Raw genomic sequence first — 26,483 nt, 5'->3', positions numbered from 1 at the left:
AACAAAACACCTACACTAAATAGATATCTTGAATTTGGACAACTTTATTACAGCTCAATCAGCCTGGTGCTACCAGGTCCGGGCATCCTAAACAGGTGCCGTATTGTAAGACAGCTGAAAAAACAAACAAAAAATGGAGCACCAGCCGATGAACACAGTAGGACCACAGAGGGAGTTGGGGAGTTGAAGGATTGAAGCTCCACTTTCTTTGTAGGGGGGAGAAAGATTCCTATCCCCTATTCTTCCAGGTCCGCCTCCCCTAATTGCACATTGCAATGCAATGGAAGTTAAATCATATACTGGAGTGATTGCCAATTAAGCACAGAAATAATTTAATAGAAAAAAATACTTTTACAACTCAATAACAAATTTGGCTCTGTTTGTTTGTTATTAAGTTGTAAAAGTATTTTTATCTACCGTGCTCATCAGCTGTCACTCCTTTTTTTTGTTTGTTTTTCAGCTGTCTTACAATTTTCAGCTATCTATCTATTATCTATCATCTATCATCTATCTATTATCTATTCGACCTATCTATCGATCTAACTATCTATTATCTATCTATTTATCGATATCTAACAGTGTTTGTTTTCTTTCCTTCTTTCCTTATTTCTGTTTTTCTTTTTTCTGTCTTTTGTTCCCCCTTTTTTTAGTCTTTCTTTCTCTCTTTTTCTTCCTTCCTTCCTATCTATCAATCTATCTATCTAATATCTTCCTTTCTGTTTTCCTTCTTTGTTTCTTTTTTATTTATTTCTTTTTTTCTTCCTAACTTTTTTCCCCTTTTTTATTTCATTCTCTTTCTCTCTTTCTTCCATCTTTTCTTCCCTCCACCTTCCTCCTTTTTTTACCTTGTCTTTTTCTCCCTTTTTTTCCTACCTTTCTCTTTCTTTTTCTTAATCTCTCCCTCTTTTTCTTCCTTTCGCTTTCTTTTTTCTTTCTTCTATCTATCTATCATCTATTATCTATCTATCTATCATCTATTATCTATCTATCTATCTATCTATCTATCTATCTATCTATTGTTTATGCTTCTATACAAAAATAAATGAATTTCCTTTGAATTTCCCATTCTTATTTTCACTGGAAATAGGAGAGTTAATCAATCTTCTTATTACTTTAACCAAACAGCTTTAAAAACTCGATGCTGATTGGAATTATAATGTATTTTGGGTGCTTGAATCTTTTTTATTTTTTATTTTATAATGACCTCCAGATTAACCATAAAGCCACAAAGTTAACCTTTAATTAGTTGTATGGAGTCCATTGGACCCCAAGCGAGTTTGTTTTCATCATATTTCCGCATGTATAGAAGGTAGATAACCTATCTCGGGCACCACTCCCTCCTCGGTGTATTGCGAGACGCGGCGTCGACTACACTTGCCACAGCGAGGTGCAGGCGACTAATAGTGTAAGTATTTTGGCGAAACTAACTGAAGGTTAAATGATAAAATTCTATTTGCTACAATCACCACTAGGGGGGAGCTTAGGAGGTTTCTCCCATTGAACTCAATATTAAATCAGTAGCTCCCTCTAGTGGTGGATACAGAATTTGGAATTTCATTGTTTAACACAATTTTGTAGACTTGGATGTTTTGTTTATTGCAATTGGAGATTTTTATACCTCATGTGCTGATATATTACGAAGTTAATCAACACAAAATTCTAAACATACTGTATAACCACAATGGCGTTTCGAGGAGGACATTCCTTTTAAATGAAACAAATGGAATCGGGATGAAAAAAAGTTTATATACTGATAGGAAATAAACAGGATTGTCGCCAGTCTTCCTCAAAGCTTTTTTTTTTTCTATTGTCCTACTTTTTGAGAAATTTTCGTATTTGCCAAACCGAAGGAAAAAAACAAAAAAAACAATTTGAAAGCCATTAGCAATAATCAGTCCAGGACCTCATTAAATTTTCAGCAGTGGCTGCAGTGAACATATGGTGGTAAAGCAAAGATTTTACAAAGCAGCTGCCCAGATCCTGCATCAGACGGGTCTCCAATTTCATGGGAATATTTTCACGGTCTGTCCTAAGCCGCTGATCGCTGCCGCGTCCTGCTGAGGATTTGCTCCACTGTACCACCTTGTGTGTCTGTTACTTTGAATAGTTTTGCTACTTTGGCAACTTTGTTTAATTGTTTAGTCAAAGTTTAGAGTTCTCTTTAGTCCTTACTTTTAGGAAGCTTTTTTTCTTTTTTTAGTAGTTAAAGGGATTGTCTGCTAAGACCCCGGCAAACATCAGTAGGAAATTACCACTGCAGGACTAGGTCTCATGTGCAAGACAGTCCAGCTAATATGTAACTCCACCCCCAGCACTGATTGGAAGGGTACGTACAGTGTAAACAAAACGCTGCCAATCAGGGATGAGGGTGGGGTTATACACAGCTCAGCATTCTGCTACATCTACAGCAGAGAAAACAGGGATTCTATCAAAACTGCACCAAGCAGCCCAGTAAGTGACACATCACTGGAATCAGGCTCTCAGCCTCTACATCATGCTGCTCTCATATTACATAGCAAAAACCTGCTGATAGATTCCCTTTAAGGGTGACCCCATTTTCAAATGAAAATGACCTAATGTGGCACCTACTACAGGATAAATGTGGTATTACATGTACTTGTGTGTAGCAAAAACGAGCTTTCCTAAATCTAAGCACCTGTGGGTCTATGAAAAGGAGAACAAAGCAGTGCACTGGTAGTATGTCACAAAAACTGACATCTAGGGGGAAAAAACTGACATATAGGGGGAAAAACTGACATATAGGGGAAAAATTGACATCTAGGGGGAAAACTGACATCTAGGGGGAAAAAATTGACATCTAGGGGGAAAACTGACATATAGGGGAAAAATTGACATCTAGGGGGAAAAAATTGACATCTAGGGGGAAAAAACTGACATATAGGGGGAAAAAACTGACATATAGGGGGAAAAATTGACATCTAGGGGAAAAACGGACACTTTTTATGTTAAACAACAGATGTCTGATATTTGGTGTTCTAAAAAAAAAAGAAAGGCGAAGCCACAACAGAAAGAGGCGATAATCTCATAAAACAAAAATAACAATCAGAATCTTATACAATATTATAATAAAAAGGAAAATGCAGTCATCAGCCACTTGTGGTTATGTGTACAGGCTTCTTTTTGTTGCTTTCCCCTCCTCCCACCCCCACAGCTGAAATCAGATGTTAAGGTGACAGAAGAAAGTGTCTCCACTTAGAACCAGCATGAAGCGTATAGCTTGTGTTACCAGCTGCGTCTATGGGGGAGGACGGCGGAAGCTGGAGAGATCAATACGGTCTGTCTGTGAGCCACGATATAAGGAAATTCAGGCCAGAAATTATAAATGTAATAATAAAGAAAAAAGAAAAATATATTTAGAATAATAATTAACTACAAAATAATCACAGGAAATACTCCACTAATACATAATATTATAAATAATAATCTTTTTATTTATATAGCACCAACATATTCTGCAGCGCTTTACAGACATTATGGGCACTGTCCCCATTGGGGCTCACAATCTAGATTCCCTATCTGTCTTTGGAGTGTGGGGGGAAACCAGAGAACCTGGAGGAAACCCACGCGAACATGGGGAGAACATACAAACTCCTTGCAGATGTTGTCCTTGGTGGGATTGGAACCCAGGACCCCAGCGCTGGAAAGCTGCAGTGCTAACCACTGAGCCACCGTGCTGCCGGTGTATAATAATAACAATAAATGTGGAAATAAAAAGTAATCATATACAAAAATCATTATAAATAATAATGATAAATTATAAATATATAATATTATAATTGGATTTTTTTTTATAATAATAATAATAATAATAATATGGAGCTAAAAAGTAATCACAAGAAAATGGAAAAAATATATAAATATGTAATATAAATTATTAAACATTATTATTTATAATAATAACATGGAAATTGAAAATAAGCACATGAAAATAACAAAAAAACTATATAAATAATAATTAATAATTATTATATTATGATATATAATATTTTTCATTAGAAATAACTTTGCATACATTTTACTAATAATAAAAAATAAAAAGTTACAATTTAATGTTTATAGATACCTTCTGTCTATAGATACTGTACTTGGACTTTTTACCTTGGACTAGTTGCATGACTTGTGCCCCCCAAGTAATGTAATATAAGGTGCTCGGCTTGTCTAATGCTTTACCCCTTAATGTACAGACCCTCTCTAGACCCTCGGATCCTATTTGATTAATTACCTGGGCAACTAATGTGCTTTAATCTTATCCTATACCACCCTATATAACCATTATATCACATTATATAACCATTATATCACATTATATAACCATTATATCACATTATATAACCATTATATCACCCTACATAACCATTATATCACCCTATATAACCATTATATCACCCTACATAACCATTATATCACCCTACATAACCATTATATCACCCTACATAACCATTATATCACCCTATATAACCATTATATCACCCTACATAACCATTATATCACCCTACATAACCATTATATCACCCTACATAACCATTATATCACCCTATATAACCATTATATAACCATTGTATCACCCTACATAACCATTATATCACCTTATATAACCATTATATCACCCTACATAACCATTATATCACCCTATATAACCATTATATCACCCTACATAACCATTATATCACCCTATATAACCATTATATCACCCTACATAACCATTATATCACCCTATATAACCATTATATAACCATTATATCACCCTGTATAACCATTATATCACCCTATATAACAATTATATCACCCTACATAATCATTATATCACCCTACATAACCATTATATCACCCTATATAACCATTATATCACCCTACATAACCATTATATCACCCTATATAACCATTATATCACCCTATATAACCATTATATAACCATTATATCACCCTACATAACCATTATATCACCCTACATAATCATTATATCACCCTATATAACCATTATATCACCCTACATAACCATTATATCACCCTATATAACCATTATATCACATTATATAACCATTATATCACCCTACATAACCATTATATCACCCTACATAACCATTATATCACCCTATATAACCATTATATCACCCTATATAACCATTATATCACCCTACATAACCATTATATCACCCTATATAACCATTATATCACCCTACATAACCATTATATCACCCTATATAACCATTATATCACCCTATATAACCATTATATAACCATTGTATCACCCTACATAACCATTATATCACCTTATATAACCATTATATCACCCTACATAACCATTATATTACCCTATATAACCATTATATCACCGTTTGTAACCATAATTGCACCCTATGTAACCAACTTAACAACCCATAACTAGAACATACCAAAACATACAGCTTGATAGTTTTACCATTAGTTTGAACTATTATTAAAATAAATTAAAATGGTTACTAAAACTTGAAGTGAAGGGCATCAGTTTTCGGGAAGGGGGGCAGGAACATGACTATTGAGCCCCCGGTCTGATTTCTACATTGCCTTTCAGAACATTTCTTGCCCAAAGTGCCAGGTGGTGCCAGCAAACCCCTCTGCCTCCCTCAGGGTATTTAGATACAGAGTTAGGGCAGCCGAGGGTAAAGGAAAGCCTAGCTACAGCTATGGGCGGAGGAATAACCAGGGGGCCATATCCCAGCAGACTGTCATACTGGCATGGGTGGTCCTAGAGCAAACAGTCAGCACACCGTCTGTATTGGAGTCTAGGGGCTGTAATATTGGTGATTGGATTCTTATTATGAAGCACATCTGCTCTGCAGGAGGTTTATTGATCCTTACCATATGTTACATGGGGCGGAAATATCATTGGGCTAACCAGGGACCTACCAAAGTAGGCGGACTTGTACATAATGATGACTTGCTGGACTGCAAAGGGTCCATATACTGATTTTGCACTGGTGCCCCCTTCTGTCTGTGTCCGCCCCTGGTATTACACCTACATTCCCATAAGATTCTTACAATGATTTATTGCAGATCTGTATCTAAATCAATAAACCTCACATGTCGGTGTATATACACCAGTTACACACTGGCTACACTTTTACAGATTGGAAAGAACAATAGTAAGATTTTCTGGAGGCATGTGGTGCCTGGGTGAGTGCATGGTCTCAGCTGGCACCCTGGGCTCTTAGTCATTTACCCATCTTGCCTCATCTCCCGGAGAGACTGGCTCTATCTGCCAGACATGGAGGTCTCAGGAGAAGCCCAGGGGTTTAATGTTCTATAATTAAAGAGACCTGTTTTCTTTCATTCTTGTATGTAGCAGACAGAGTGGGACATATGCAGACAGGGAGTGCTGGGACTCACCTCCGCCTCCACACTACATACCATATGTGTATATATATATATATATATCTATAGATATACAGTATATATACACACACACATATACATACAGGCATACAGTATATATACAGTCATGGCCGAAAGTGTTGGCACCATTGAATTGTTCCAGAAAATGAAGTATTTCTCCCAGAAAATTATTGCAATTCCACTTGCTTTCTTATACATACTGTATGTTTATTTCCTTTGTGTATTGGAACAACCCAAAAATCTGTGAAAAAAGACATAATTTCACCCAAAACCCTAAAACTGGGCTGGACAAAATTGTTGACACCCTCAACTTAATATTTGGTTACACACCCATTGGAATCAATAACTGCAATCGCTTCCTACAACCATCAGCTTCTTACACCTCTCAGCTGGGATCTTGGACTCTTCTTTTGCAATCTGCTCCTGGTCTCTCATATGTGAAGGCGTCTTCTCCCAACAGCAATTGTAAGATCTCTCCACAGATCAATGGGATTTAGATCTGGACTCATTGCTGCCACTTCAGAACTCTCCAGCGCTTTGTTTCCATCCATTTCTGGGGGCTTCTTGAAGTATGTTTGGGGTCATTGTCCTGCTGGAAGAACCATATCCTAGGATGCAAACCCAGCTTTCTGACACGGGGCACTACATAGCGACCCAAAATACTTTGGTAATCTTCAGATTTTATGATGCTTTGCGCACAGTCAAGGCAGCCAGTGCCAGAGGCAGCAAGACAACCCCAAAATATCTTTGAACCTCCACCGTGTTTGACTGTAGGTACTGTGTTCTTTTCTTTGTAGGCCTCATTCCGTTAGGTAAACAGTAGGATGATGTGATTTACCAAAAAGGTCTCATCAAGTGTAATTTTCATATTGCTCACACCTGTTACTCGCCACAGGTGAGTTTGAACGAGCATCACATGCTGGAAATAAAGTTGTTTACCCACAGTTTTAGAAAGGTGCCAACAATTTTGTTCAACCCAATTTTGGGGTTTTGTGTGAAATTATGTCCAATTTGCCTTTTTTCTCTTTTTTTTGTGTAATTGCAATAATTTTCTGAGAGAACTACTTCATTTTCTAGAACAATTTCAAGAGTGCCAACACTTTCGGCCATGATTGTATATACTGGTGCTTCTCACAAAATTAGAATATCATCAAAAAGTTAATTTATTTCAGTTCTTTAATACAAAAAGTGAAACTCCTATATTATATAGAGTCATTACACACAGAGTGATCTATTTCAAGTGTTTATTTCTGTTAATGTTGATGATTATGGCTTACAGCCAATGAAAACACAAAAGTCATTATCTCAGTAAATTAGAATACTTTATAACAACAGCTTGAAAAAATGTTTTTAAAATCCGAAATGTTGTCCTACTGAAATGTATGTTCAGTAAATGCCCTCAATACTTGGTCGGGCTCCTTGTGCATCAATTACTGCATCAATGCGGCAATGTGGCATGGAGGCGATCAGCCTGTGGCACTGCTGAGGTGTTATGGAAGCCCAGGTGGCTTTGATAGCAGCCTTCAGCTCGTCTGCATTGTTGGGTCTGGGGTCTCTCATCTTCCTCTTGACAATACCCCATAGATTCTCTATAATAGATTCTCTATGGGGTTAAGGTCAGGCGAGTTTGCTGCCAATCAAGCACAGTGATACTGTTGTGTGTAAACCAGGTATTGGTACTTTTGGCAGTGTGGACAGGGGCCAAGTCCTGCTGGAGAATGACATTTCCATCTCCAAAAAGCTTGTCGGCAGAGGGAAGCATGAAGGGCTGTAAAATGTCCTGGTAGACGGCTGCGCTGACTTTGGTCTTGATAAAACACAGTGGACCTACACCAGCAGATGACATGACTCCCCAAACCATCACTGATTGTGGAGACTTCACACTAGACCTCCAGCAGCTTGGATTGTGGCCTCTCCACTCTTCCTCCAGACTCTGGGACCTTGTGGAGTGTGTCAATAACTGCCTTCTGGACATCTGTCAAGTCAGCAGTCTTCCCCATGATTGTGGAGCCTACTGAAACAGACTAAGGGACCTTTTTAAACGCTTAGGAAGCCTTTGCAGATGTTTTTTTGTTAATTATTCTAATTTATTGAGATAATGACTTTTGTGTTTTCATTGGCTGTAAGCCATAATCATCAACATTAACTGAAATAAACACTTGAAATAGATCACTCTGTTTGTAATGACTCTATATAACATAGGAGTTTCACTTTTTGTATTGAAGAACTAAATAAATTAACTTTTTGATGATATTCTAATTTAGTGAGAAGAACTTGTATATCGTGCTGCATTCTCCCTATAGGGAACATGGTGCATAACTATAGGCAGCACAGAATCCCTGGTGGTCAGTACTGATTGGTGGGGACACTATAGACAGATATGCAAGGTATATATATATATATATATATATATATATATATATATAGTGTTGTAAATAAATATAATAATAAATGTAATAGTAATAAATATATGTAATCATGATAATAATAATGTGCATGAGCTCGGAGCTGCGATACACCAGAATCACATGGAGGTGATGTATCTATCTCGTGTGTTACATTGTGTTATATCATATATACAGTGTTCTGCCAGTGCTGCAGACAGCAGGGACTCCCATCATCTCTGGAGAATGACTACTACCATTTCCATTGCTCTGAAAGCTATGAAGGCGTTAATCCCGCTGCCTCTCCTGCCTCCTCCTCTTCCTCAGCCTCCCTGATCTGCGCTGTGCGGAGAGGCTGCTGTATCCACCGTGATTCTGTCACTCACCTCCTCTCTCTTCCTGACAGGTGGAGCCGGTATACATCAATCACCCGGGACGAGGACCTCCGTCATGTCCCCCGCAGCCCGTGTCCTGGGGACTCTCCTGGTGACCCTGCTCTGCAGCCGCAGCCGAGCGCTGGACTTACCAAAAGACTGTGAGTACCCACCGCCCCGATACCTACCTGACACCGCCCCATCCTGTCAGCCCCGTGCATGTATTACCATCCTGTGCCCTCAGCACCACGGCCAGGGGCAGCCACAGCCTCAGCACCAGGGGCAGCCACAGCCTCAGCACCAGGGGCAGCCACAGCCTCAGCACCAGGGACAGACGCAGCCTCAGCACCAGGGACAGACGCAGCCTCAGCACCAGGGACAGACGCAGCCTCAGCACCAGGGACAGACGCAGCCTCAGCACCAGGGACAGACGCAGCCTCAGCACCAGGGACAGACGCAGCCTCAACACCAGGGACAGACGCAGCCTCAACACCAGGGACAGACGCAGCCTCAACACCAGGGACAGACGCAGCCTCAACACCAGGGACAGACGCAGCCACAGTCTCAGCACCAGGGGCAGACGCAGTCTCAGCACCAGGGACAGACGCAGCCTCAGCACCAGGGACAGACGCAGCCTCAGCACCAGGGCCAGCCGCAGCCTCAGCACCAGGGCCAGCCGCAGCCTCAGCACCAGGGCCAGCCACAGCCTCAGCACCAGGGCCAGCCACAGCCTCAGCACCAGGGCCAGCCACAGCCTCAGCACCAGGGCCAGCCACAGCCTCAGCACCAGGGCCAGCCACAGCCTCAGCACCAGGGCCAGCCACAGCCTCAGCACCACGGGCAGCCACAGCCTCAGCACCACGGGCAGCCACAGCCTCAGCACCACGGGCAGCCACAGCCTCAGCACCACGGGCAGCCACAGCCTCAGCACCACGGGCAGCCACAGCCTCAGCACCACGGGCAGCCACAGCCTCAGCACCAGGGACAGCCACAGCCTCAGCACCAAGGGCAGCATCAGGGGCAGCCACAGCCTCAGCAATAGGGACAGCCGCAGCCTCAGCACCAGGGGCAGCTACAGCCTCAGCACCACAGCCAGGGGCAGCCTCAGCACCAGGGGCAGCCACAGACTCAGCACTATGGGCAGCTACAGCCTCAGCACCAGGGCCAGGGGCAGCCACTGCTTCAGCACCAGGGACAGGGACAGCCACAACCTCAGCACCAGGGACAGCCAGAGCCTCAGCACCAGGGGCAGGGGCAGCCACTGCTTCAGCACCAGGGACAGGGACAGCCACAACCTCAGCACCAGGGACAGTCAGAGCCTCAGCACCAGGGGCAGGGGCAGCCTCAGCACCAGGGGCAGCTGCATCACCCGACGCAGCCACAGCCTTAGCGACAGGGGCAGCCACAGGCTCAGCACCAGGAGCAGCCACAGCCTCAGCACTAGGGACATCCACAGCGTCAGCACCAGGGGCATCCACAACCTGAGCACCAGCGGCAGCCAGAGCCTCAGCACCACGGGCAGGGCAGCCAGAGCCTCAGCACCAGGGGCAGCTACAGCCTCAGCACCAGGGACAGCTACAGCCTCAGCACCAGGGACAGCTACAGCCTCAGCACCAGGGACAGCTTCAGCCTCAGCACTAGGGACAGCTTCAGCCTCTGCACTAGGGGCAGCTGCAACCTCAGCTCCAGGGGCAGCCACAGCCTCACAGCCTAAGCACCAGGGACAGGGGCAGCCGCAGCACCAGGGGCAGCCACAGCCTCAATACCAGGGACAGGGGCAGCCGTAGCACCAGGGGCAGCCTCAGCACCAGGGACAGCCACAGCCTCAGCACCAGGGACAGACAGAACTTCAGCACCACGGCCAGGGGCAGCCACAGCCCCAGCACCCAGCGCAGGCTCAGCCTCAGCACCAGGGGCAGCCACAGCCCCAGCACTCAGCACAGCCACAGCCTTAGCCCCAGCGGCAGCCACAGCCTCAGCACCAGGGGCAGCCTCAGCCTCAGCACCAGGGGCAGCCTCAGCCTAAGCACCAGGGGCAACCACTGCCTCAGCACCATTGACAGCCACTGCCTCAGCACCAGGGACAGCCAGAACCTCAGCACCACGGCCAGGGGCAGCCACAGCCTCAGCACCAGGGGCAGCCACAGCCTCAGCACCAGGGGCAGCCACAGCCTCAGCACCAGGGGCAGCCTCAGCACCAGGGGCAGCCACATCCTCAGGTGCAGCCTCAGCACCAGGGACATGGGCAGCTACAGCCTCAGCACCATGGTCAGCCGCAGGCTCAGAACCAGGGGCAGCCACAGCCTCAGCACCAGGGGCAGCCACATCCTCAGCACCAGGGGCAGCCACAGCCTCAGCACCAGGGGCAGCCACAGCCTCAGCACCAGGGGCAGCCACAGCCTCAGCATCAGGGGCAGCCACAGCCTCAGCACCATGGTCAGCCGCAGCCTCAGCACCAGGGGCAGCCGCAGCCTCAGCACCAGGGGCAGCCGCAGCCTCAGCACCAGGGGCAGCCACAGCCTAAGCACCATGGGCAGCCACTGCCTCAGCACCATTGGCAGCCACAGCCTCAGCACCAGGGACAGCTAGAACCTCAGCACCACGGCCAGGAGCAGCCTCAGCCTCAGCACCAGGGGCAGCCACAGCCTCAGGGGCAGCCACAGCCTAAGCACCATGGGCAGCCACTGCCTCAGCACCATTGGCAGCCACAGCCTCAGCACCAGGGACAGCTAGAACCTCAGCACCACGGCCAGGAGCAGCCTCAGCCTCAGCACCAGGGGCAGCCACAGCCTCAGGGGCAGCCACAGCCTCAGCACCAGGGGCAGCCACAGCCTCAGCACCAGGGGCAGCCACAGCCTCAGCACCAGGGGCAGCCTCAGCACCAGGGGCAGCCACATCCTCAGGTGCAGCCTCAGCACCAGGGACAGGGGCAGCTGCAGCACCATGGGCAGCTACAGCCTCAGCACCATGGTCAGCCGCAGGCTCAGCACCAGGGGCAGCCACAGCCTCAGCACCAGGGGCAGCCACATCCTCAGCACCAGGGGCAGCCACAGCCTCAGCACCAGGGGCAGCCACAGCCTCAGCACCAGGGGCAGCCACAGCCTCAGCATCAGGGGCAGCCACAGCCTCAGCACCATGGTCAGCCGCAGCCTCAGCACCAGGGGCAGCCGCAGCCTCAGCACCAGGGGCAGCCGCAGCCTCAGCACCAGGGGCAGCCACAGCCTAAGCACCATGGGCAGCCACTGCCTCAGCACCATTGGCAGCCACAGCCTCAGCACCAGGGACAGCTAGAACCTCAGCACCACGGCCAGGAGCAGCCTCAGCCTCAGCACCAGGGGCAGCCACAGCCTCAGGGGCAGCCACAGCCTAAGCACCATGGGCAGCCACTGCCTCAGCACCATTGGCAGCCACAGCCTCAGCACCAGGGACAGCTAGAACCTCAGCACCACGGCCAGGAGCAGCCTCAGCCTCAGCACCAGGGGCAGCCACAGCCTCAGGGGCAGCCACAGCCTCAGCACCACGGCCAGGGGCAGCCACAGCCTCAGCACCAGGGGCAGCCTCAGCCTCAGCACCAGGGGCAGCCTCAGCACCAGGGGCAGCCACATCCTCAGGTGCAGCCTCAGCACCAGGGACAGGGGCAGCTGCAGCACCATGGGCAGCCACAGCCTCAGCACCATGGTGAGCCGCAGGCTCAGCACCAGGGGCAGCCACAGCCTCAGCACCAGGGGCAGCCACAGCCTCAGCACCAGGGGCAGCCACAGCCTCAGCACCAGGGGCAGCCACATCCTCAGCACCATGGTCAGCCGCAGCCTCAGCACCAGGGGCAGCCACAGCCTCAGCACCATGGTCAGCCGCAGCCTCAGCACCAAGGCCAGCAATTGTGATAGAAGGCAGCAGGTGCCTCACTTGTCATTAGCTTCTCACAATGTAGAGGGAGAATCTCATTCACCCAGAACAGCAGTTCTGAGATTGTTCGTGTCTGCACTGTATATAGGGTTGGAGCAGAGCTGGGGAGGCTAGGAGGATTTAAAGTTTAAAGGGGTCATATGCATTAATAAGAAATCACTAACTTGTAATATATGTCTATCTATCTATATCGCTAAGTCTCTTTTCAAAGCTTCTTTTCTTTTATTTATTTTTCCTTCCTGTCTTTCTTTCTTCATTTCATTCTTTTTTTCATAAGTCTATCTACCTATCTTGCTAAGACATCTTTTCAAAGTCTCTCTTTCTTTCGTTCTTTCTTTCTTTTTTTCTGTCTTTCTTTCCCCCTTTTCTTTCCTATTTATCTATCGCTATCTAATATGTTTTACTTTCCTCCTTCTTGCTTTCCTTCCTTTCTTTTCTTTCCTTCCTCTTTTTCTCTTTCTTTCTCCCTTTTTCTTCATTTCTATCTATCTATCTATCTATCTATCTATCTATCTATCTATCTATCTATCTATCTATCTATCTATCTAAAGAAAAAAAGAAGCAGCACTAGCAGGCAATATAAAGTCAATACGGGGGCAAAATCTTTCAGACAATTACCAAACCTCCAAATAGCTAAAAAAATGAAAGCAGCACTCCATCAAGAATTTAGGAAAAGACTGTGATTTAATGGCCCATTGGGGCTGAGCAACGTTTCGGTTCTGTTGCGGACCTTTCTGAAGCCAGGCTTGATCTAGTGCTTGCTATAAGTGTATCACACATGGCCTGTAGTTACTTTTCGTACGTGTAGTTGTTACATGACATTCACTTTGCACCATCGGTTTTGTCGTTGCTTTTGCTGAGGTTTCACATTACTATGAATATTATGAAGTAGACTATTATGTCCTTGGTGCAGTTGATGTCTGATGACGTTTGCAGCTTTTATACCTTTTTTTGTCTTTGGTTTTAATGAGGAGAAACATATAAACCACACGTCTGTGCGTGCAGTAATGGGCATTTCTCTATGGAAATTCTCCAGGGACATTTTTGACTACTTGTCACATGTTGAATGTCCGCTCCCTGGAGCAGTTTCCATGGGTTCACCACCATGACTCACAGGCATTGATGTGTTAACCTTGCCTTTCTTGGCCCTGGTAATCTTAATAATTCATTTGAAGCACAGCTGTAATGCATGCCGCTGAGAGATCACACAGTGGTAAATGTTGGCCACTGGTCTCGATGTAAAAAAAAAACCCAAAAAACTATATACCAGGGCAGGTGAAATACTGTTTCTTTTTTGTTGCCACCCCATAGCATAACTAGTAGGTGTAGTGGCTTTAGTTGCCATTAGTCCTGGAGGTTTCAGGGGCAAAAACGTGTGCCAGTCTCTCCGCCAGTGATCATTTATCAACCACCACAGCCATGATGCCCTTCAGTTGGGCTAACAATCTGCATTAAGTGGATAAATAATGAAGAATGAGTGCTGTGAACATGTGGAGCCCCCCCTGCCCACCAGGGCCCATAGCCATCTATTGCCTCTGCTTTTAGTTAAGTCCCTGGTGACAGGAGTTGTCCAAAAAGTTTGTGACTTTTTAAATTATGAATATATGGAACTGAATTTGCAATCTGTCACAACTAAATTACGCATTATGGCCTGTTTTACATAGGACTGCAAGAAACTCAATTACATCATCAGATCGAGCTCAAGCTCGACCTGACTTTCGAAACCCCCGTTTACTTATCCTGACATAATTCCTGTGTGTCGGAAAAATAGGAGCCGGGGTCTCAAAGTATTCTGCACGTGCCGCCTGTGGTTTTTACATAGGACTGCACGTTAATCAAGCAACAGTAATGCAGCCCTTAAAAAATAACCGTCTTCAGAGCAATCTGATCACGGCAGCTCTACAGTTTACAATCTATCAAGTCCATTAATAATAACCGTAAAGTAAGACATCAGACAATGGAAGGCTGAAATGTGGAGATTACGAGACGTCTGCGGGATAAAAGAACGGACGAGGGGCCGGGTAAATCCACTCTTTGAAAATCTCATTAGGGACTTTCAACCTTTTTTTTTTTTTCATTTTTTTGTTCTCTAGCACAAAAGATACAGCATATTCCAGGTTTCCTGGTGGTCTGCAAATTGTCCCAATTGGTTTCCCATAGGGTCGGAATAGAAAAGATCCAAGGTGCCTTTCAAAGCAGAGAGGACTTGACTGTTGCTTACAATAAATAGGTATCAAGCGTGAAACCACCAGTGCATGTAGATGTATCAGAGTGTAGCAGAGTGCTAGCAATACAAGAAGTCCCATGTAAAATCAGAGAAGTTGAATATTTCCATAGTCATATATGGTCCATGTCCATCTGTGACCTCCACACAGTCCTGCAAGCCTCCTTCTACCTACCGGCATCCTCAGCGCCTCTTCTGCCAGCATCCGCGGTCCAGGGCGACTTTGTTGTTTTGGCGTAATGTATACATGGGTCTAATAATCAAAAGAGACTGTTAAACATCAAATGCAAGCCGATCAGTGGTCTAGACAGCTCCACTGCACTTTCATGTACTGTGTGCATAGAATATCATTGCCCTCGGCAGCACGTGTGCTGCAGAGAACGATGATCGACGATTTTTTTAAGTATCATTTCACCAGACTACTGAGCGTTTTGCTCATTCCTTGGCTGACTCGTAGCCTGATTCCACTACCCAATTATATGGAAACCTCTATTAGGATCTCTTACTATGTGATGATGTAATTGATTTATTTGCAGTCCTATGTAAAACGACCCGTAACACATTTATTATGACACAATGAATTGATCCAAATGGCAAACTCCGCTCCGTACCTCCATAATTAACAAAGCCATGATCTTTCATACAATCGTTGTCACCAGGAACTGAGCAATAGTGGATGAAGAAAAAACAGCCCTAGTGGGCAGAGGGAGACATGATGCGGGAGGAGGCGAAGAGTAGTCTCCACATGTTCACAGCAAATGCTTATCCGTTTACATGCAGCTTATTAACCCAGCCGAAGTGTATCAGGGCTGACGTGGTTGATAGGTGCTCCATGATCTTTAATGCCCAGGATTAGGCCAATCTCAGTGCATTCACAGGGTTCTCTGTTCAGCTTTTTTCTGCATTATTACTGTTTTGCTCCTGGTGGGGTAATAATCTTTTTCTTCCTGTAAACTACAAAATACAACCTGTTCTCACATTTCCTAATAGCTCAGTGTGTTATCAGGTTGATTCCCAAGCGAAAGGTCACTGGTTCTAATTGAGGAGCAGCCATGAAGAAGATTTCCCAAGAAAAGAAAAACCGCATCATCCAGCTCAACGATAGCGGTCTATCGGCCAAGAAAATTGCCAAACTGCATCATGTGAGCGCCATGACAGTAGGAAGAATATGAAATGAAGTCCATCCATCCATCCAAAAGCCAAGAGGTGGACGTCCAGGCAAAGTATCGGAGTCAACAAGTCGGCTCATCACAAGGTCTATCAGGTCTGGCAGCGGAGGTGGATCGCAAGCTTCGTAATAGTGAGATCACAGACGTCCATGCGAGCACCGTGGGACACACGTTACACAACTCTGGAATGGTGGCCCGAAAAAAAGGTGAAGAAGCCTCAACTTTAATATCGTGATAAGAAGCACCGGCTTGAGTTTGCAAAAAAAGTGCGAAAAGTGGACAGTAGAAGATTGGAAACGGGTGATTTGGAGCGATGAGATGAAAGTCCATAGACTAGGCACTGATGGGTGCAAAGGGATCTGGAAGAAATAAGGGAAAAGGGGCTAATGGATGGAGAAAGTTAAGGAACCGTCAAGTTCGGTGGAAGAAGCTTGATGATATGGGGTTGTTTCACAGCCAAAGGCGTTGGATACTTGACCAGGATTGATGGTGATCTCAATGCTGAGCTATTTGTGAGTATACTATAAGACGAGTTACTTCGTACACTCGAGTATTATGAGTATGAAAAGGACGACATAGTGTTCCAGCAGGACAATGACTCGAAGTATACGTCAAGATTGGCGAAGAAATGGTTCAATGACAATGAAGTAGAGGAGCTGGATTGGCCCCAATAGTCCCCAGACCTCAACCTAATCGAACACTTGTGGGAAGAGTTGAAGTTAAAGCTGTATATGACTAGCCCAGGGGATGGGGATGACTCGGTTACCCGGGCCTTTAGCCTTAAGGAGGTCGCGGTGGTCGGCTTCCGGGCCCGTACTCTGGGGTCTCTCTTTAAAAAGGAGTTGATAGATATCAAGTTTATAAAAGTTCGTGACGCCACCTATGGTTTCTGATGATATTCACCAGCGCTGCGCAGTCCACTGAGGCCGGTGATAAGGCAGCTAGATGGTATGGCTCCCCACAGGTGGAGCTGGGCCTCAGGGCAGTGTCTGTACGGGAAAAGCAGGACAAAGAGACCCCGCTGGGTCAGAGCAAGAACAGGGACAGACACGATAGTCACTTCAGTACCTTTTACTGATGGAAATTCAGGCACTCCACAGAGCACTGTAGGGTGAAGGGTGTATGTCCGGATCCTCCCCAATGAGCGGGTTTTGGGCCTCCTGCTTCTTGACTCTGCGTAGTAAGTTTCTGACCTGCCTGGAGCAAGGCGTAACTTTGTCTCTGTCCTGCGCTGGCTGACCTTGTGGTAGGGCCTTCTGTTGGAGTGCACGCTCCCAGCTTACGGGGCCTATGTGTCTCCAGGCTCTGGTACGTATCAGCACTTTAGAGATCCTGGGACTTGTAGTTCTCCAGGGATTCCGGTTTATCTTACTGGGTCATGGAGATCCCGGTAAGCTTCGGACCCGGTGTCCGGTAACTGCTTCTTCGGGGTCAGCTAGTTAAGCTCTTCTGCCCCCATAAACTAACTCTCTCTACTCGCCTTCGGCCTACTCGGGCCCTCACTAGGCTACTCACACTAACGGCAGCTTGCCGCGCTTCACCGATCTTATGGCGCCGGCACACCTGAAGCTCACCTCTCTGAGCTACACGGAGTCTTGATCTGGATAAGCTCCACTGCAGGCTAGCAATTGCTGGAGCTGGAACAGGCTTTTGTCCTCTGAGGTAACTCCTCTCAGGCTGTACTGGACTCACTGTTAAACCAGACTGAACTAGACTGACTCCAACTCAGACTCTCACTTAGACTACTGCTGCCTGGCTCCACCTTCCCTTATATATCTCCCTAACGGGCTCCCTCTGGTGGTCTGAGGTGGAAGGTGGAGATGTGTGAATGGTTATGGGGGCCTCTTGTGGAGGAATCCTTCAATACACCCTTCTAGGATCTGTGATACCAAGTACAGCTGGGCTTCACATATACATTCCCAAGTGAGGCGATCAGTATGCACCAACTTTGGGAACGTGTAGTAGAGACCTGGGATCAGATTTCGGTCGAGACATGCATAAATCTGATCGAGAGCATGTCCAGAAGGATTCAGACAGTGGTGAAAGCCAAATGTGGATTTACAAAATACTAACAAAATAATAAAAAATGATGATTTTTAGGAGAAAAACAGTAACAATGCAGAGATATTACAAGAATCTGCATAATCATACACTAAATAGTCACAAGTCAAATGTATGTATGAGATGGCCAAGATGATTGTCTATGAAATGATGGGAGTCTCACATTGGAAGCAGTAGTGGATGGTGAGATATGGAGCCGGAAAGTCAGAAATGTAAAACATTGTCATTGTCCTTTTGCTTGTTAGTGTAGATACAAAACAAGTAGGTGGGAAGGGGCACTGAGCTGCTCGGCCATGTCAAGGGTGCACCGAGCATCTGTGCTTTGTTTGACCTGTCATTATGTGATGACAGATTCCATATATTCCAGGATTAGAAAAATAAGCCTACTTTTCTCCAAAAGAAAGGATCATGTGTGGTATTGCAGCTCCGCTTCATTGAACTACCTATTGCACCAGACACAACCTCTGGATTGGTGTGACACTGTTTTTCAAGGAAAGTTGCCATGTTTTTCTAATCGTAGATAACTTCTTTGAATAGATTGTCTAATTAGCACTCCAGTCATTATGCCCCTGTGGACATACTAATTTTTATAAATGGGGTCTCCTTCTAAGCCAGAATAGAGAGCCCCACTATTTTTCTTATCATTTACATTACCATTACTTTTGGTCCATGAGAAGGTTTTATTCCGGGGCGAGTGCGGCAAAGTCAGTAGGTGTCACGGAGCCTCACCGGGTGAGCATTCTGCCCTGGACACATGGCTGCAGGGACCGGAACAGTCATTTCATCTCTTATTAAATCTCCACTTCAACCTCCAGTGAGAAATCTTATAAGTGCTGATGGCAACATCTTCAATAAATCCTAAGTGACAAGCCCGGGGCGGAGTGGCTTCATTCTGCCGTGGAGTCAGGGTAATGGTGATACCTCCTGCTTCTGACAACATCTTAACCTGACTCTCATACCCGTCACCTCACCAGGTCAGGGCGGTTCTTCTACTATAGGATGGTTTTATGCCACTCTGTATTATAAGGATACAATCAGTAGTCAGCCCTTCATAAATAATAACACACAAATCGATTATTCTAGGAGTCCATTCCTTTCTGATGATGACCTCCTTCTATTTACTGACCTTGTACGTTGTTCATTCTGATCCTACTGGTTCAGTAAGAAAATTCGAGATCATCGGTAAACGCTTAATGTGAACCCAGCAAGGCTTCTCGAAGAAATCCAACATATTAAAACATGTTTTTTGGAATATACAGCGATGGCCAATTCTTAGGCTAGTCCATTAGTGTCTGATCAGTGAAGGTCTTAGGGTCCTAATAACTGTGAACGCTTATTTTCTCATAATCTTGTAGTGTAAACAGGCTGCCGATGAATGAGCAAAATGCTCCTTTGTCCAGTGAAATTATTTGAAGCTTGCTCTTTTAAGCATAGTTTTCGGCAGCACATCGTCCTGTGCTGACGAGAACAATGGCAGGCTATGTGCACAGAACAGTCTATTACTAATTGTTTTGTGCTCATGAGTAGTGCAGATGGCCTGTCTAAGCAGGCTCTTGAGTGACTGCCAATCGGCGGTCATTCAATGGTGCCATCAGCTAGCGTAAACAAGCCTTTTCCCTCAGGGCCCTGACTGATCAGCCAAGCGCCACATAAAATGCCAATGAAGCACCACCGTGGTTCTTATATGGCATATCTAGGTTTCTTCAAGGGTTCTGCTTGCTTCTTCAGGTCAGAACCATTCATTATACTGATGTTGAGAGTCCCATATCTTTGGAAGTCCAACATTCCCACCGATCACACGTAGGCCATAATGTTTAGCTTTGGAAAACCCTAAAAAACTAAATTATGGATGTAGATTTTTGGATCAACCCCACAGCTAACTCCACATCAAACCTGATTCCTTCTACAATAAAATTGAGAGCTGTTAAAATATTAGTAGTGTCTATGTTGGCCGAGGTGGTGGCATAAATGAGGTGTGCCCTGGCCAACACCCCCACAAGTTGGGTTGGTGTGACTTGTGTCAGTGGTCCTGGCACAAGAGCTTAAATAAGTCATGCACCATAAGGGTAGACGGAGTCACTTTGGACTCCATTTGGCCTACGCTTCATCCAGCGTTGCTTTTGTGTCCACCTAAAAATATCTGGACAGGAGGTCAAATGGAGTCCAAAGTTATTCCTATTGTTCCATTATAGTGAATTACTCTGTTGGGGGGGGGGTCCATCTGAGAGCCGTTTTTGTGGGGACTTTACACAGAAACCCTGATTCATGAGTTTAATGTTGAGCAGAGTATAAATGTGAGCTGAGCTTTAAGGGGGTATTTCCATCTGAAGTATTTATGGCAAAATCACAAGATCTTGCATAAATATCAAGCAGTTGAGGGTCTCGTCTCTTGGACTTCACCTAAGGCTGAATCAGGATCTCTGGCAGCTGTGGTTGTAGGAACGTTAATGAAGAAAAATGTTACGAAATTGATAGGGAGAGCAAGGAATGTGGCCACGAATCGGATAAAGCATTTGTAACAAGGACTTCTTCCTCCCAATGGGGGTCCTGTAGATAAGTCCCCTAAAATATCATCAATTTATGGCATATCCTATTTATATATCATAAATAGAGATGAGCGAACCCGAACTTAAAAGTTTGTTGTTTGTACTGGACAGTTAGTGTCCGGTGGTAAACGCCAAAAACGGACTTCTCCCCGAAGTCTGTTGCAATGTTCGGAATTCCGGGGGAAGAGAGATAGAGAGAATTGTCCAGTTCAAAAGTTTAGATCCCCACTGTTTTTAATGGAGTTCGGGTTCTGGTTCAAGTTCGGGTACAGTTCTAGTACTTGAACCGGACTTTGAAATAAAGTTCTGGTCGCCTACCAGAACCGGAACTTTAACAGGTCTGCTCATCCCTAATCATAAATCCTGCAGAAAAGTTTGACTTTAAGAGACTCTCAGCTCCGCACTAACCCTAATTATCATATATTAATTAGTCTAAGCCTTATGCACTGAATCCGTGGCCATGTAATATGGAGGGATATCACTCTCTTTCCTCTGTGATCGCTTTGTATATCTAGAAAATGTAATTTGATTCCTAATAAATTTAACAATTTGTATTTGTGTTTCGCCTCCATCTTACATCTTTTTTAACCACTGTACCCTATATTCTGACAAGGTCATAAAAACGCGTCTAGGATGTCACCATTATTTCCAAGAGCTCCGACTTGCCCTAGTTTTAGCTGGAAGCAAGCTGATCGGAGACAGTGAGTAATTCCCAAGGCTTGCCAGTTGTGAGCTCCCTGCGCCGTCTACAATCCTCCTGTTATGTCTCGCTAATTGTTTTGCTACATGAAGAGCGCGCTCAGCTTTAAGGTTCAGTCTTTCGGGTACATGAAAAAATAAGAAACTACTAAGAATTTATAATCTAGGGATTTTAAGGCCATGACTGTTATTAGGGACTTTATATAACACTTATCCACAGTAATGAAAAAAAATATCTGCTCCCTTCTCACCCTCGCCTTTAGATGACCCTTTTAAATTATACTCAAGTGTAACATTAGATGCATAATTAATGTAAAATCCAAACAGTATATGATTATGGATGCTTTATTCAACTCATTTATGCAACATAGATATCAAGTTAAATAAGTGTTTTTCTAAATTTAAAGGGGTTTTTTCATTGGATTTTTTAATTTAAATGGAGTATCACCTCCAATTTCTATTGCTCCACTGATTCTGGAACAGTTTTTCTTTTTCTTCTGTGCCCCTCCATTCCAAAGTTATGCCCCGCGGTAATACAGATAAAGAAGCAAAATTTCCCTCTAACTATTTGGTGATGGACCAAAAATTTTCTCTGAGGGCGTGGCTGTGTTTTGATTGGCCAGCATCATAGGAGAAAGAGAAAACGCCTCCAGGGAAGTTCTGTTGTACGCGCCCAGTTGTTTGAAGGGAAAAATTGCACCATTATTACCGGGGGGGATAACTTTGGAATGGAGGGGCACAGAAGAAAAAGAAAAACTGTTCTAGAATCAGTGGAACAGCGGCAATTGGAGAGGCTACTCCACTTAAATGAAAAAAAATCCAGGGTAAAGTGCTCTTTAATGGGGCTTGAAACAGAGCAACTTCTGTATAGCATGATATGGTGCCGTATGACACCAGCAGAAGTAAGGCGATGAACGGGGTTAGCGTCAGTGAGCCCAGGCAAATTCTGGAGTTCACTGTGTTTGAAGGCCCACTTAGCCCAGCTTTCCATGTATGACAGATGTGCGTACTGCATATCAATAGTCATATTAAGTGGTCCCCATAATGGTGATGATAAAAACTGCTGCAACCCTACTATCGACCCAAAAAGAAAAAAGTTGTAGCTCTTGGAAGGTGGAGTTGCTCTTCACTTTTGCTTTGCATTTCTGAATATTATGCATTGGTCGCACATCTAAAGATCTAGTCAATGAACTAGGAACTAAAAATTATCTAGAATATTCAGTACAAGCTGTACCGGAGTACATTACCTGAACGCCCAAAATCCAGACTAAATATCAGTGCTGTCGGCCCGTGTGCTGCACCGATTATCATCAAATGAAGCTTCTCTACGAAAATCATATTGTATAGTCATTTGGCTAAACCTAGGAATATGGATTCATGGCCAAGTCTGAAAAACCTGGCAATGATCCGTCGTGCCAAATGACAGAATTGGCCCATGTGGATGGAATTACTTCTACATAAAATTACCAGCGGCAAATTACTACAATGCATCAAAATCTGATGACATTGATTTTCATTGAGATGAACTTCAGGAAGGACACAGTTTGGAGCCAGATCTGTAGCCCTCTTGGAATAAATCTGGTAAAACATATGGGATCGTTATTAGCTGTTTGGCTTCGGATATAAAGTTTTTAGGATGATACATATGTGAAGTGTAGATCTGGAGAGTACGATTAGATGGGTGAAAAAGCATTATTACTTGACCCAATTTCATTGAAAAGGTTCCTCAAGGGCATGTACAGTACAGACCAAAAGTTTGGACACACCTTCTCATTTAAAGATTTTTCTGTATTTTCATGACTATGAAAATTGTACATTCACACTGAAGGCATCAAAACTATGAATTAACACATGTGGAATTATATACTTAACAAAAAAGTGTGAAACAACTGAAAATATGTCTTATATTCTAGGTTCTTCAAAGTAGCCACCTTTTGCTTTGATGACTGCTTTGCACACTCTTGGCATTCTCTTGATGAGCTTCAAGAGGTAGTCACCGGAAATGGTTTTCACTACACAGGTGTGCCCTGTCAGGTTTAATAAGTGGGATTTCTTGCCTTATAAATGGGGTTGGGACCATCAGTTGTGTTGTGCAGAAGTCAAGTGGATACACAGCTGATAGTCCTACTGAATAGACTGTTAGCTGCTTTTTTCTTGCAATAATACAAATTCTAAGTAAAGAAAAATGAGTGACCATCATTACTTTAAGAAATGAAGGTCAGTCAGTGTGAAAAATTGGGAAAACTTTGAAAGTGTCCCCGAATGCAGTTGCAAAAACCATCAAGCGCTACAAAGAAACTGGCTCACATGAGGACCGCCCCAGGAAAGGAAGACCAAGAGTCACCTCTGCTTCTGAGGATAAGTTTATCCGAGTCACCAGCCTCAGAAATCGCAGGTTAACGGCAGCTCAGATTAGAGACCAGGTCAATGCCACACAGAGTTCTAGCAGCAGACACAACTCTTCAACAACTGTTAAGAGGAGACTTTGTGCAGCAGACCTTCATGGTAAAATAGCTGCTAGGAAACCACTGCTAAGGACAGGCAACAAGCAGAAGAGACTTGTTTGGGCTAAAGAACACAAGGAATGGACATCAGACCAGTGGAAATCTGTGCTTTGGTCTGATGAGTCCAAATTTGAGATCTTTGGTTCCACCCACCGTGTCTTTATGCGACGCAGAAAAGGTGAACGGATGGACTCTACATGCCTGGTTCCCACCGTGAAGCATGGAGGAGGAGGTGTGATGGTGTGGGGGTGCTTTGCTGGTGTCACTGTTGGGGATTTATTCAAAATTGAAGGCATACTGAACCAGCATGGCTACCACAGCATCTTGCAGCGGCATGCTATTCCATCCGGTTTGCGTTTAGTTGGACCATAATTTATTTTTCAACAGGACAATGACCCCAAACACACCTCCAGGCTGTGTAAGGGCTGTTTGACCAAGAGGGAGAGTGATGGGGTGCTACGCCAGATGACCTGGCCTCCAAAGTCACCAGACCTGAACCCAATCGAGATGGTTTGGGGTGAGCTGGACCGCAGAGTGAAGGCAAAAGGGCCAACAAGTGCTAAGCATCTCTGGGAACTCCTTCAAGATTGTTGGAAAACCATTTCCGGTGACTACCTCTTGAAGCTCATCAAGAGAATGCCAAGAGTGTGCAAAGCAGTCATCAAAGCAAAAGGTGGCTACTTTGAAGAACCTAGAATATAAGACATATTTTCAGTTGTTTCACACTTTTTTGTTAAGTATATAATTCCACATGTGTTAATTCATAGTTTTGATGCCTTCAGTGTGAATGTACAATTTTCATAGTCATGAAAATACAGAAAAATCTTTAAATGAGAAGGTGTGTCCAAACTTTTGGTCTGTACTGTACATAATTCCCAGTTAGTAGATGACAAGATATGAATGAGATACTGTCTTCTGCACTTTGGTCCAAGAGATGGGAGCTTGGAGACCATGGCTGTGTTTGTGAGGAGTTAGGGATGGGTTAGAATACAATTGGATGGTGTGTAGGAAAATTTAGTCTTTCACCGAATTTGGTTGAAAAGGTTCCTCGGGGCAGGTACATAACTCTCAGTTATTTGAACACAAGTTATGGACAAGATCCTTTGTTGTTCCATTTGGTCCAACAGGTGGGATCTTGGCTATGTTTGTGAGGAGTTCATGTTGAGGGATGTCCATGGCATGTTATTAGACATTTGTCATCAAATTTATCATTTTTAAGATGCTACATGTGTGGAGTGTAGATCTTGAGAATACGATTGGAAGGGTGGGAAAGCATTATTACTTGACCCAATTTCATTGGGCAGAAAAATAACTCTCAGTTACTAGGATACAAGATATGGATACTTCCATTTGGTTCAAGAGGTTAGTTCTTGGAAACCATTGCTATGTTTCTGAGGAGTTCATGTTGAGGGATTTCCATGGATTGTAATTAGCCATGTGGCAACAGATTTACATTTTTTAGGACGTGTGGACCATAGAACTGGAGAGTACAGCTAGGTAGTGAGTAGGAAAATGTTAATTTCATTGAAAAGGTTCCTCAGGGGCCGTACATAAAATCGGAATTATTTGAACACAAGACATGGATGAGATACTCTCTTTTTCCATTTTGGACCAAGAGGTTGGTTTTTGGAAACCTATTGCTATGTTTGTGAGCAGTTCATGTTGAGGGATGTCCATAGATTGTTATTAGCCGTTTGGCATTGGATTTAAGGGGTTTAGGATGCTACATGTGTGGAGTGTAGAACTAAAGAGTACAATTAGATTGGTGGGAAAGCATTAGCTTGTCACCCAATTTAATTGAAAAGGTTCCTCAGGCACAGGTATATAATCGGAGCTACTAAAACACAAGACATGGATAAGATACTATCTTCTCTCATTTGGTCCAAGAGGTGAAATCTTGTTTATGGTGTGTAGGAAAATGTTAGTCTTTGACTCAATTTAATTAAAAAGGTTCCTCAGGGGAAAGTACATAACTCTGAGTTACTAGTACATAAGATATAGATACGACACTGTCTTCTCCCATTAGATCCGTGCGGTTGGATCTTGGAGACCATGGCTATGCATGTGAGGAGTTCATGTTGAGGGATATCCATGGATGAAGATACCCAAGTAGAAGTCACAAAGTGTTTGAGGAGCCATACATCATAGCTGTGATATATTGTTCTCCTCCACTGGACATGATCTTCTATAATGAGACCTACCACACATGTTTGGAGCACAATT

At 44.4% G+C, this 26,483-nt stretch overlaps 1 protein-coding gene across 3 annotated transcripts in view; it reads left to right on the top strand.

Annotated features, from left to right (window-relative positions):
* The window catches only part of L1CAM (L1 cell adhesion molecule), a 242,046-nt gene that overhangs the window by 113,388 nt on the left and 102,175 nt on the right, over positions 1-26,483 (top strand). For all 3 annotated transcript variants that reach the window (XM_073639824.1, XM_073639823.1, XM_073639825.1), the window contains exon 2: positions 9,184-9,312. In XM_073639824.1, coding sequence (XP_073495925.1) covers positions 9,228-9,312 — 85 coding nt within the window. In that variant the 5' untranslated portion in view covers positions 9,184-9,227. The remainder of the gene's footprint in view (positions 1-9,183; positions 9,313-26,483) is intronic.

This window comes from Phyllobates terribilis, unplaced genomic scaffold, assembly GCF_046119375.1.
Source record: "Phyllobates terribilis strain yellow unplaced genomic scaffold, ASM4611937v1 Scaffold_7__3_contigs__length_470593459, whole genome shotgun sequence".
Taxonomy (NCBI): domain Eukaryota; kingdom Metazoa; phylum Chordata; class Amphibia; order Anura; family Dendrobatidae; genus Phyllobates; species Phyllobates terribilis.
Note: the sequence above shows the minus strand (reverse complement) of the source record. Positions and strands in the feature narration are given on the sequence as shown.